At 34.7% G+C, this 13,668-nt stretch overlaps 1 protein-coding gene across 1 annotated transcript in view; it reads left to right on the forward strand.

Annotated features, from left to right (window-relative positions):
• CROT (carnitine O-octanoyltransferase) overlaps window positions 1–13,668 on the forward strand; it is a 64,232-nt gene that overhangs the window by 35,447 nt on the left and 15,117 nt on the right. Inside the window, exons 12-13 of the mRNA XM_041727683.1 lie at window positions 50–157; window positions 609–739. Of these exons, the coding sequence (XP_041583617.1) occupies window positions 50–157; window positions 609–739 (239 nt within the window). The remainder of the gene's footprint in view (window positions 1–49; window positions 158–608; window positions 740–13,668) is intronic.

Below are 13,668 nucleotides of genomic sequence, written 5' to 3' on the forward strand. Positions count from 1 at the left end.
CCTAATAGTTCTTTAATTTAATATTTTTAAGTCTTTTCCCTATTTTCAGGGTTCAGAAAAAGTACGGGATATATCACTTCCAGAGGAGCTTGTTTTCACTGTGGATGATAAAATACTAAACGACATTAATCAAGCTAAAGCCCAATATCTCAAGCAGGTAGATTTTTAAACATTTTTTTTTTCTTAGATAGTAATGGTTTTTCTTTTAACTACCACATCTAAAACTTTGGCTATTATCCAGGCATGCCAACCATAAAACATTTTATTTATTTTTAAATATTTATTTTAGAGCATGAGCAAGGGCAGGTGGAAGGAGGGGCAGAGGGAGAGAGGGAGTAAGAATCTCAAGCACACTCTCCCGACTGAGCACAGACTCATATGGGGCTCCATCTCATGACCCTGAGATCATGACCTGGGCTGAAATTAAGAGTCCAGTGCTTAACTGAGCCACACAGGCACCCCAGCAACATAAAACATGTTAAATTACAGCTTTAATGCCTTTAAGTTTTTTTTTATATCTAATGGTTAATGCAAATGATGATTTGGTTATCTTTGGGATATTCTTCTTAGCTGATTTTTCACTTTTCTCATTTGATTTTTTTTGTTAGGCATCTGATCTGCAGATTGTGGTGTATCCCTTTACATCTTTTGGCAAAAAGCTAACCAAGAAGAAGATGCTTCACCCTGATACATTTATTCAACTTGCACTTCAGCTGGCCTATTATAGACTTACTGGATGGTGAGGAGCATTCATTTACTATTTTCCATTTTCAGAATCTTAAAGTCCAAGAACAAATCTTTACCATAGCTATTCCATCCTAACTCCCCAGTGTTTTTCCTGACTTTTTTTCCCAAGTAACATCATGCCCTAATTTGGATTTCCATCATCAGTGTGTTAGAGTTTTGATGTGTGACACTTTTATTTTTTTAAAGATTTTATTTATTTATTCATGAGAGACACAGAGACATAGGCAGAGGGAGAAGCAGGCTCCCTGTGGGGAGTCTGATGCGGGACTCAATCCCAGGACCCCGGGATCATGACCTGAGCTGAAGGCAGACGCTGAACCACTGAGCCACCCAAGTGCCCCGATGTGTGACACTTGTAGTCTTGTTTTTCATCCTCTGAAGTGTCTGCTGTCTTGTAGGAGGAGTTTTACTGTTATTTGGAATTTATATCACTTGGTTTTCTTATAGCCTCAGTTTCCTGATGGGTTCATGATTTTATAGATTACCCAGTCTTTACTAATTTTTAGGATAGGAGAGATGGTATGTTAAGACTTTCTACATCCCAAGCAGAAGTAGAGGCTCCTTGCTTTTGAAATATCTAATCTGAGAATATGTGCCTTTAAATGGGATAGTTAGGTCATTAGCATTTTAATATAATAATCAATAAGGTTCAGTTTAAGTCTACCATATTGCTCTTTCTTTTCTTTCTATCATATCTGATTTTTCTTCTTTTTTTATCTTCTTTTGAATTCATAGTGTTTTTTTAATTGTTCCATTTTATCTCCATTGTCAGGTGTACTCTTTTTTTGGTTTTGTTTTGTTTTTAGTAGTTGCATTAGGGTTTATAAAATACACCTTTAACTTACTAGAGTCTACCATCAAATAACATTTTCCATTTGAAGTGTAACATACGAATCTTAAAACAGAATGCTTCTCTTTTGTTTTTCCTATTTTTTTGCTGTTGTATATGATACCTCTACATATGTAATAAGCCTCACAATACACTGTTATTATTTGCATTAAACAGTTGATTATCTTTTTTTTATTGTGGTAAAATATATATAAAAGAAAGCTTGGCATTTGAGCCACTTAAGTGTATAATCTAGCAGCGTCAGTTACATTCTCAAAGTTGTGCACCATTACAACTATTTGCAAGATTTTTTCATTGATCCCAAGAGAAACTATACCTATTAAGCAATAATTTCTCATTCCTCCTTTTGCCTCAGCCCCTTGTAATCTCTAATCTACTTTCACTTGTCTTGCTTGTTCTAGATATTTCACCTAGGTGAGATCACACAATATTTGTCTTTTTGTCTCTGGCATATTTAACTTAGGATAGTGTTTCCAAAGGTCATCCATGTTGTAGAATCACAACTTCATTCTTTTTGATGGCTAAATATTCCACCATATGGGTATACTACATTTTCTTTATCCATTCATCTGTTGATAGAGACTTGTTTCCGCCTTTTGGCTATTGTGAATGATGCTGTTGTAAACATTCACATACAAGTATCTGAGTCCCTGTTTTAATTTCTATACCTAGGAATGGGTATAGAAATTAAATCACACACCATGTTGTGTAATTCTTTTTCACTCTTTAAGCATTTGCCAAACTATTTTCCACCATAGCTATACCATTTTACATTCCCACCAGGAGTATACAGATGTTCCAGTTGTTCCACATCCTTGCCAACGCTTATTTTTTTTCATTAAAAAAGTTGTAACGAGGGCAGCCCAGGTGGCTCAGTGGTTTAGCGCCGCCTTCAGCCCAGGGTGTGATCCTGGAGACCTGGGATCGAGTCCCACATCAGGCTCCCTGCATAGAGCCTGCTTCTCCCTCTGCCTGTGTCTGTCCCCCGCCCCCCCCCCATAAATAAATAAATAAATAAATAAATAAATAAATAAATAAATAAAATCTTTTTAAAAAAGTTGTTAACAATCAGTTGTGAAGTAGTATCTTATTGTGGTTTTTGTGTTTCTCTATTGACTAATGAGGTTGTGTATCTTTTCATATATTCATTGGCCACTTGTATATCTTCTTTGTCATACTGTCTATAAAAGTCCTTTGTGCTTTTGGTAATTAGGTTGTCATTTTGTTGTTGAATTATAAGCGTTCTTTATGTATTGTGGATATGAAACTCTTATCATATATGTGATTGGCAAGTATTTCCTCCATTCTGTGGGTTTTCTCTTCACTCTCTTGGTGGTATCCTTTGAGCACAATGTTTTTTAATTTTGAAGTCCAGTTTATTTCATTTTCACTTGTTGCCTGTGCTTTTGTTGTCATATTCAAGAAGTCATTGCTAAATCTATTGTCATGAAGTTTTACCCTTATATTACCTTCTGGAGTTTTACTGTTCTAGCTTTTTATGTCTTTTATGCTCTTCTCTCTCACTCTTTTTTTAGAGAGAGAGAGAAAGAGTGCAAATGGTGGGGGGGGGAGGGGCAGAGGAGGAGAGAGAATCTTAAGTAGGCTCCATGTCCAGTGTGGAGCCCAATGCAGGGCTGAATCTCATGCCTTGGAAATCATGCCCTGAGCTGAAATCAAGAGTCTGACATACTAACTGTGTGTGTGTCAGAACCAACCAGGCCACCCAGGCACCTCTCTTTGATGCTATTTGAATTAATTTTTGTGTATTGTGTGTGGTAAGGGTCCAACTTCATTCTTTTGCAAGTGGATATCCAGTTTTCCCAGCATTATTTTTTGAAGAGACTATTCATTGAACGTTCTTGATGTTCTTGTTTAAAATCAATTAATTATAGATGTAAGGGTTTATTTCTGGACTTTCTATTCATTGTTCTCTATGTCTCTTCTTGTGTCAGTACCATACTATCATGATTATTGTAGCTTTGTAGTAAGTTTTGGAAACAAAGGTATCTTTCACCTTTGTTCTTTTCAAGATTGTTTTGGCTATTCTTGAAATTCCATATGAATTTTAGGATTAGTTTTTCCATTTTTGCAGAAATGTTGGAGTTTTGAACCTATAGCATTGTCACCTTAATAAAAAATCTCCAATCCATGAACACAGAGTCCTATTCCATTTATTTATATTTTCTAAAATTATTTTAAGCAGTGTTTTGTAGTTTCCTGCGTATAATATTTCTTCTTTGGTTAGTTTAATCTTGAGTATTTTATTCTTTTTGATGCTATTGTAAATGGAATTGTTTTCTTAATTTTCTTTTCAGGTCATTCATTTCAGGTGTATGGAAATGCAGCTGATTTTTGCGTGTTGGTTTTGTAACTTTAAACTTTGTTGAATTTATTAGCTCTAATAATTTTTTATGGATTTGAGATCAGATCATCTGTGAATAGTTTTGCTTTTTTTCTTTCCAATTTGGATGCCTTTTACTTCTTTTGTCTTGGCTGTAACACCCAGTAGTATATTGAATTATCCTTGTTATATTCCTTATTTTAGGTGGACATTTTTTATTCTTTCACTATTGAATATGATGATAGCTGTGAGTTTTTTAAAAATGTCCTTTATTATGTTGAGGAAGTTTCTTTTTATGCCTAGTAGATTGAGTGTTTTTACTATGGGAGAGTGTTGGATTTTGTCAAATGCTTTTCTGTCTCAGTTATCCTGTAGCAATTATCCTTCATTCTATTAATAAGGTATATTATATTGATTGATTTTCATTTGTTGAACCACCCTTATATTCCTAGCTATATCCCACTTGGGCATGGTGTATTGTCCCTTTAATATGCTGCTGAATTCGGTTTGCTAGTAATTAGAAGATTTTTGCATCTATATTTATAAAAGGATATGAGTCTATTGTGTCTTGTAATAACCCTTTTTAAGCATTTTCATTTAAATTCCAGTTAGTTAACACAGTGTAACATTAGTTTCAGAATCAAATTAGTGATTCAACACTTCCATACAACCTGGTGCTCATCACAAAGAGTGCACTCCTTAATCCCCATCACCTATTTGATCCATCTCCCATGTACCTCCTCTTTGATCACCATCTATAGTTAGAGCCTGTTTCTTGGTTTGCCTGCTCCTATTCCAGTTTAAATAGCAGTTATTTCTCTACTTGTCCATGTTTGCTTTATACCTCTCTCCATTACCTCAAGACCTCTAATTAGGTGATTCCAACTTTAAGTATTTTTTCTTTTGCAGCAAATAAAATACAGCAGTCACTTCCTGTGCTATAGGATATCTGTATCTTATCATTAGGTGAGGCATTTGAATTCTGCACTTTAGTATTTTTTAAGATTGAAGAGGAGGGAAATTGAAAATAAAATATTGGGTCAAGTTGTAGGAGTTGATATAAGGTATTCAAAATCTTGTGTATTTTCATTTTAGCATGCTCCTCTTGATGGAATGGTTATTGTGAACATAAACCATTATGTTGATAAGAAGATTTTTGAGAATGAAGGAAGATGGAAGGTATGTTAGAAAAAGTATTTCATCTTTTTTATTTCCTAATAGTTCTTTAATTTAATATTTTTAAGTCTTTTCCCTATTTTCAGGGTTCAGAAAAAGTACGGGATATATCACTTCCAGAGGAGCTTGTTTTCACTGTGGATGATAAAATACTAAACGACATTAATCAAGCTAAAGCCCAATATCTCAAGCAGGTAGATTTTTAAACATTTTTTTTTTCTTAGATAGTAATGGTTTTTCTTTTAACTACCACATCTAAAACTTTGGCTATTATCCAGGCATGCCAACCATAAAACATTTTATTTATTTTTAAATATTTATTTTAGAGCATGAGCAAGGGCAGGTGGAAGGAGGGGCAGAGGGAGAGAGGGAGTAAGAATCTCAAGCACACTCTCCCGACTGAGCACAGACTCATATGGGGCTCCATCTCATGACCCTGAGATCATGACCTGGGCTGAAATTAAGAGTCCAGTGCTTAACTGAGCCACACAGGCACCCCAGCAACATAAAACATGTTAAATTACAGCTTTAATGCCTTTAAGTTTTTTTTTATATCTAATGGTTAATGCAAATGATGATTTGGTTATCTTTGGGATATTCTTCTTAGCTGATTTTTCACTTTTCTCATTTGATTTTTTTTGTTAGGCATCTGATCTGCAGATTGTGGTGTATCCCTTTACATCTTTTGGCAAAAAGCTAACCAAGAAGAAGATGCTTCACCCTGATACATTTATTCAACTTGCACTTCAGCTGGCCTATTATAGACTTACTGGATGGTGAGGAGCATTCATTTACTATTTTCCATTTTCAGAATCTTAAAGTCCAAGAACAAATCTTTACCATAGCTATTCCATCCTAACTCCCCAGTGTTTTTCCTGACTTTTTTTCCCAAGTAACATCATGCCCTAATTTGGATTTCCATCATCAGTGTGTTAGAGTTTTGATGTGTGACACTTTTATTTTTTTAAAGATTTTATTTATTTATTCATGAGAGACACAGAGACATAGGCAGAGGGAGAAGCAGGCTCCCTGTGGGGAGTCTGATGCGGGACTCAATCCCAGGACCCCGGGATCATGACCTGAGCTGAAGGCAGACGCTGAACCACTGAGCCACCCAAGTGCCCCGATGTGTGACACTTGTAGTCTTGTTTTTCATCCTCTGAAGTGTCTGCTGTCTTGTAGGAGGAGTTTTACTGTTATTTGGAATTTATATCACTTGGTTTTCTTATAGCCTCAGTTTCCTGATGGGTTCATGATTTTATAGATTACCCAGTCTTTACTAATTTTTAGGATAGGAGAGATGGTATGTTAAGACTTTCTACATCCCAAGCAGAAGTAGAGGCTCCTTGCTTTTGAAATATCTAATCTGAGAATATGTGCCTTTAAATGGGATAGTTAGGTCATTAGCATTTTAATATAATAATCAATAAGGTTCAGTTTAAGTCTACCATATTGCTCTTTCTTTTCTTTCTATCATATCTGATTTTTCTTCTTTTTTTATCTTCTTTTGAATTCATAGTGTTTTTTTAATTGTTCCATTTTATCTCCATTGTCAGGTGTACTCTTTTTTTGGTTTTGTTTTGTTTTTAGTAGTTGCATTAGGGTTTATAAAATACACCTTTAACTTACTAGAGTCTACCATCAAATAACATTTTCCATTTGAAGTGTAACATACGAATCTTAAAACAGAATGCTTCTCTTTTGTTTTTCCTATTTTTTTGCTGTTGTATATGATACCTCTACATATGTAATAAGCCTCACAATACACTGTTATTATTTGCATTAAACAGTTGATTATCTTTTTTTTATTGTGGTAAAATATATATAAAAGAAAGCTTGGCATTTGAGCCACTTAAGTGTATAATCTAGCAGCGTCAGTTACATTCTCAAAGTTGTGCACCATTACAACTATTTGCAAGATTTTTTCATTGATCCCAAGAGAAACTATACCTATTAAGCAATAATTTCTCATTCCTCCTTTTGCCTCAGCCCCTTGTAATCTCTAATCTACTTTCACTTGTCTTGCTTGTTCTAGATATTTCACCTAGGTGAGATCACACAATATTTGTCTTTTTGTCTCTGGCATATTTAACTTAGGATAGTGTTTCCAAAGGTCATCCATGTTGTAGAATCACAACTTCATTCTTTTTGATGGCTAAATATTCCACCATATGGGTATACTACATTTTCTTTATCCATTCATCTGTTGATAGAGACTTGTTTCCGCCTTTTGGCTATTGTGAATGATGCTGTTGTAAACATTCACATACAAGTATCTGAGTCCCTGTTTTAATTTCTATACCTAGGAATGGGTATAGAAATTAAATCACACACCATGTTGTGTAATTCTTTTTCACTCTTTAAGCATTTGCCAAACTATTTTCCACCATAGCTATACCATTTTACATTCCCACCAGGAGTATACAGATGTTCCAGTTGTTCCACATCCTTGCCAACGCTTATTTTTTTTCATTAAAAAAGTTGTAACGAGGGCAGCCCAGGTGGCTCAGTGGTTTAGCGCCGCCTTCAGCCCAGGGTGTGATCCTGGAGACCTGGGATCGAGTCCCACATCAGGCTCCCTGCATAGAGCCTGCTTCTCCCTCTGCCTGTGTCTGTCCCCCGCCCCCCCCCCCCATAAATAAATAAATAAATAAATAAATAAATAAATAAATAAATAAAATCTTTTTAAAAAAGTTGTTAACAATCAGTTGTGAAGTAGTATCTTATTGTGGTTTTTGTGTTTCTCTATTGACTAATGAGGTTGTGTATCTTTTCATATATTCATTGGCCACTTGTATATCTTCTTTGTCATACTGTCTATAAAAGTCCTTTGTGCTTTTGGTAATTAGGTTGTCATTTTGTTGTTGAATTATAAGCGTTCTTTATGTATTGTGGATATGAAACTCTTATCATATATGTGATTGGCAAGTATTTCCTCCATTCTGTGGGTTTTCTCTTCACTCTCTTGGTGGTATCCTTTGAGCACAATGTTTTTTAATTTTGAAGTCCAGTTTATTTCATTTTCACTTGTTGCCTGTGCTTTTGTTGTCATATTCAAGAAGTCATTGCTAAATCTATTGTCATGAAGTTTTACCCTTATATTACCTTCTGGAGTTTTACTGTTCTAGCTTTTTATGTCTTTTATGCTCTTCTCTCTCACTCTTTTTTTAGAGAGAGAGAGAAAGAGTGCAAATGGTGGGGGGGGGAGGGGCAGAGGAGGAGAGAGAATCTTAAGTAGGCTCCATGTCCAGTGTGGAGCCCAATGCAGGGCTGAATCTCATGCCTTGGAAATCATGCCCTGAGCTGAAATCAAGAGTCTGACATACTAACTGTGTGTGTGTCAGAACCAACCAGGCCACCCAGGCACCTCTCTTTGATGCTATTTGAATTAATTTTTGTGTATTGTGTGTGGTAAGGGTCCAACTTCATTCTTTTGCAAGTGGATATCCAGTTTTCCCAGCATTATTTTTTGAAGAGACTATTCATTGAACGTTCTTGATGTTCTTGTTTAAAATCAATTAATTATAGATGTAAGGGTTTATTTCTGGACTTTCTATTCATTGTTCTCTATGTCTCTTCTTGTGTCAGTACCATACTATCATGATTATTGTAGCTTTGTAGTAAGTTTTGGAAACAAAGGTATCTTTCACCTTTGTTCTTTTCAAGATTGTTTTGGCTATTCTTGAAATTCCATATGAATTTTAGGATTAGTTTTTCCATTTTTGCAGAAATGTTGGAGTTTTGAACCTATAGCATTGTCACCTTAATAAAAAATCTCCAATCCATGAACACAGAGTCCTATTCCATTTATTTATATTTTCTAAAATTATTTTAAGCAGTGTTTTGTAGTTTCCTGCGTATAATATTTCTTCTTTGGTTAGTTTAATCTTGAGTATTTTATTCTTTTTGATGCTATTGTAAATGGAATTGTTTTCTTAATTTTCTTTTCAGGTCATTCATTTCAGGTGTATGGAAATGCAGCTGATTTTTGCGTGTTGGTTTTGTAACTTTAAACTTTGTTGAATTTATTAGCTCTAATAATTTTTTATGGATTTGAGATCAGATCATCTGTGAATAGTTTTGCTTTTTTTCTTTCCAATTTGGATGCCTTTTACTTCTTTTGTCTTGGCTGTAACACCCAGTAGTATATTGAATTATCCTTGTTATATTCCTTATTTTAGGTGGACATTTTTTATTCTTTCACTATTGAATATGATGATAGCTGTGAGTTTTTTAAAAATGTCCTTTATTATGTTGAGGAAGTTTCTTTTTATGCCTAGTAGATTGAGTGTTTTTACTATGGGAGAGTGTTGGATTTTGTCAAATGCTTTTCTGTCTCAGTTATCCTGTAGCAATTATCCTTCATTCTATTAATAAGGTATATTATATTGATTGATTTTCATTTGTTGAACCACCCTTATATTCCTAGCTATATCCCACTTGGGCATGGTGTATTGTCCCTTTAATATGCTGCTGAATTCGGTTTGCTAGTAATTAGAAGATTTTTGCATCTATATTTATAAAAGGATATGAGTCTATTGTGTCTTGTAATAACCCTTTTTAAGCATTTTCATTTAAATTCCAGTTAGTTAACACAGTGTAACATTAGTTTCAGAATCAAATTAGTGATTCAACACTTCCATACAACCTGGTGCTCATCACAAAGAGTGCACTCCTTAATCCCCATCACCTATTTGATCCATCTCCCATGTACCTCCTCTTTGATCACCATCTATAGTTAGAGCCTATTTCTTGGTTTGCCTGCTCCTTTTTTATACCGCTTTTGCTTGTTTTGTTTCTTAAATTCTACATATGAGTGAAATCATATGGTATTTGTCTTTCTCTGACTGACTTAACTTTGCTTACTCTCTAGCCTCATCTGTGTCATTGCAAATGGTAAGGTTTCATTCCTTTTTATGGCTGAGTAATATATACACCCCATTTCTTCTTTATCCATTCATCAGTCAGTGGACATTTGGTCTGTTTCCATAACTTGGCTTGTGTAGATAATGCTGCTATAAACATTGGGGTGTACGTGCCTCTTCGAATCACTGTTTGTATCCTTTGGTTAAATACCCAGTTGTGCGATTGCTGGATCATAGGGTAGTTCTATTTTTAACTTTTTGAGGAACCTCCATATTGTTTTCCAGAGTGGCTCTACCAGTTTGCATTCCCACCACTAGTGCAAGACGGTTTCCCTTTCTCCTCATCCTCACCAACACATGTGGTTTATTGTGTTATTGATGTTAGCCATTCTGACAGGTGTGAGATGGTATCTTGCTGTAGTTTTGATTAGTATTTCCCCAATGATGAGTGATGAGCATCTTTTCATATGTCTGTTGGTCATCTGAATCTCTTCTTTGGAAAAATGTTGTGTCTTTGTATTTCATATATACAGGGGTAATGTTAGCCTTGTTTATGAGCTAGGAAATGTTCCTTCCTTTTCAGTTTTTTGGAGGAATTTGAAAAGAATTGGTGTTAATTCAAGTGTTAGAATTTGCCAGTAAGTTATCTGGTCCGGGAATTCTGTTAGTTGGGAGGTTTTTGATTACTGATTCATTTCCTGACTGGTAGTAGATCCAATCAGATCTCTGTTTTATTCTTGAGTCACAATTGGTAGTTTGTGTGTTTTTTGGAATATCCATTTTGTATACATTACCCAGTTTATTGGTATATAGCTGTTCATAGTAGTCTCTTATAATCCTTTTTATTTCTGTAAAGTTGGCAGTAATGTCCTCTCTTTCATAACTAATTTTAGTAATTGGAGTTTTCTCTCTGTTTTTTCTTAATCATTGTAGTTAAATGTCAGTTTTGTTGATCTTTTCAAAGAACCAAGTTTAGTTAACTTTCTCTATTTTTAATTTCTGTACTTCATCTCTAGTCTTAATTATTCTCTTCTTTTTGCTAGCTTTGGGTTTATTTTGCACTTTTTTCTTTTTATTTTTTTTCCGAACAAAGATGTTTACAGCTATAAATTTCCCTTTGAACACTTTTCATCCGTTAAGTTTTGGTAGGTTGTGTTTTCATTTTCATTCATCTCAAGGCATTTTCTAATTTCCCTTGTGATTTCTCCCTTGACCAGTTGGTTGTGTGTCATTGGATTTCTTTACATTTGTGAATCTTCTAGGTGTTCTTTTACTGATTTCTGGCTTCATTCCATTGTCACTGAAGAAGATGCTTTGAAAAAAAAAGATACTTTGTATTATTTCAGTATTTTTAATTTTTTTTTTTTAATTCATGAGAGACACAGAGAAAGAGAGAGAGGGGCAGAGACACAGGCAGAGGGAGAAGCAGGCTCCATGCAGGTAGCCTGACATGGGACTCGATCCCGGGTCTCCAGGATCAGGCCCTGGGCTGAAGGCAGCGCTAAACCACTGAGCCACATTGAGACTTGTTTTGTGGCTTATTATATGGTCGTTTCTGGAGAGTGTTGTGTGTGCATGTGAGAAGAATTTGTATTCTATTTTTATGAAATGACATGTTTTATATATGCCTGTTAGGTCTGGCTTTTTATATTGCTGTTCAAGTCCTCTGTTTCCTTGCTGATTTTCTGTCTACCTGGACTATCTCCATTATTGAAAGTTGGATATTGAAGTTTCCAATTGTAGTTGAATAACTGTCTGGTTCTCTCTTTAATTCTGCCAGTATTTGCTTCATATGTTTTAGGGCTCTTTTTTGGTGCATATATATTTATAATTGTTTTGTCTTCTTAATGAATTAAACCTTTTATCAGCATGTAATTGTTCTTTTTGCCTCTTTTAACTCCTTTGACCTAAAATCTGTTTTGTTTGATAATAACAGCCACTCCAACTCTCTTTACTTACTATTTTTATGGAATATCTTTTTTCATCCTTTTATGTTTAACCTCTTAATGTCTTTGTATCTACAGTGAACCTCTTATAGATAGCATATAGATAGATTATGAGTTTCTTATCCATTCTGTCAATCTCTGCCTTTGGATAATTTAACATATTTACATTTAAAATAATTACTGATAAAAAGATATTTACTCTGCCACTAGCTATATTTTGCATGTTATTTGAGTTTTGTTTCTAAATTCTTCCACTATCTTTTTTTGTATTCGCTTATTTTTTTATAGTGTACCATTTTAATTCCCTTCTTTTTATTTACATTCTTTATTTTATTCATGGTTACTTGGGAGAGTACAATTAATATTTATAATAACCTCATTTGAATAATAGCTTAGTTTTAGTAGCATGTAAAATCCTGCTTCTGTACATCTCTGTACCCTCTGTATTTTGTCACATATTACATCTTTATATATTGTGTGTCCATCGATACAAAATTATATTACTGTTTTATGCATTTGCCTTTTAAAGCCAAAGAAAAATAACTGTTAAACATGTTGCTCTGTCTCCCATGTTTCCTATAAACTGGAAGTTAGATCTAGAGACTTGAGAATAAGTATCAGTTATTTTTATTATTTTTTATAACAGAAAATCAAATAATGTCATTTGTTTTCTGTTTCATTTTGTTGAGATTAAGAGTGGATTTGTTAGCCAATATCCATTATAAAGTTTCCTCCCTTAGTTTTTTACTTAATAGTTTTAGTAGTCATTGATAATCATAACCAAGATCTATTATTTTATTAGAGATTACAGAGCAGTGATATTTTTACTTACTGCTTTTATTTTTCTAAAGAATGTTAGTGTTAAATTTTTACTTATACTTTAATACTATTCCAGCTCAGGGAGACAGCATTATAGAAACACCAGGCAGAAGAGGTTTAGTAATTCTGTTTGAGCCTTCTTAATGCCTATGTTCACATCTTATCCTCTCACTCCATTTGATCTTTTTAACTATGAATTCCAACCACCAGGAAAAAGAATGTTACATAAGTAAGAGAGCTGTACATCTAAAATTTTTGTATCATTCTTCAACCCAGGAAAACAGTCTTCACTCTGGGGAACTTTTTAGAGAATGCTTTTACTTAATTCTGTAGTCATTCATGTTGTATATGAAGGAACTAAAGGCCAAGGGCTCTGTATTATCTATTGCTGTGTAACAGTTACCACAAACTTACTGGCATAAAACAACAAATGCTATTTCATATTTTCATATTTCATATTTCCTGTCACACCCAGGTGCAGGCTAGCTAGGTGCTTCTGACTTCAGGTCTCCTGAGACTGTAGTTAGAGTGTCATTCAATTCTTTTCTCACTTGAAGATACCCCTCAGAGGGGGATCTGCTTCCAAGCTCACTTGTGATTATTAGCAGAGATCAGTTCCTTCCAGGCTATTTTCCAGAAGCTTACCTCAGTTTCTCACCAGCTGGACCTCTCTGTAGAGCAGTGTGGCAGCTGGTTTTCCTCCTAACAAGAAAGTGAAAGTAAGTGAGATCTAGTTTCAGAAATGACATCCCTTTACTTTTGTCCTGTTCTTTTCATGAGAAGCAAATCACAAGGTGCATCTCAGACTCAAACTGAGGAGTTACACCAGAGTATTACTACCAGGAGGCAGAGATCAGTGAAGGTGCATCTTAGAGGCCACCTACCAGAGATGTACTGCTGAACATAACCTGACCACTGCCAAGC

The sequence above is a fragment of the Vulpes lagopus genome, chromosome 13 (genome assembly GCF_018345385.1).
Source record: "Vulpes lagopus strain Blue_001 chromosome 13, ASM1834538v1, whole genome shotgun sequence".
Lineage (NCBI taxonomy): Eukaryota > Metazoa > Chordata > Mammalia > Carnivora > Canidae > Vulpes > Vulpes lagopus.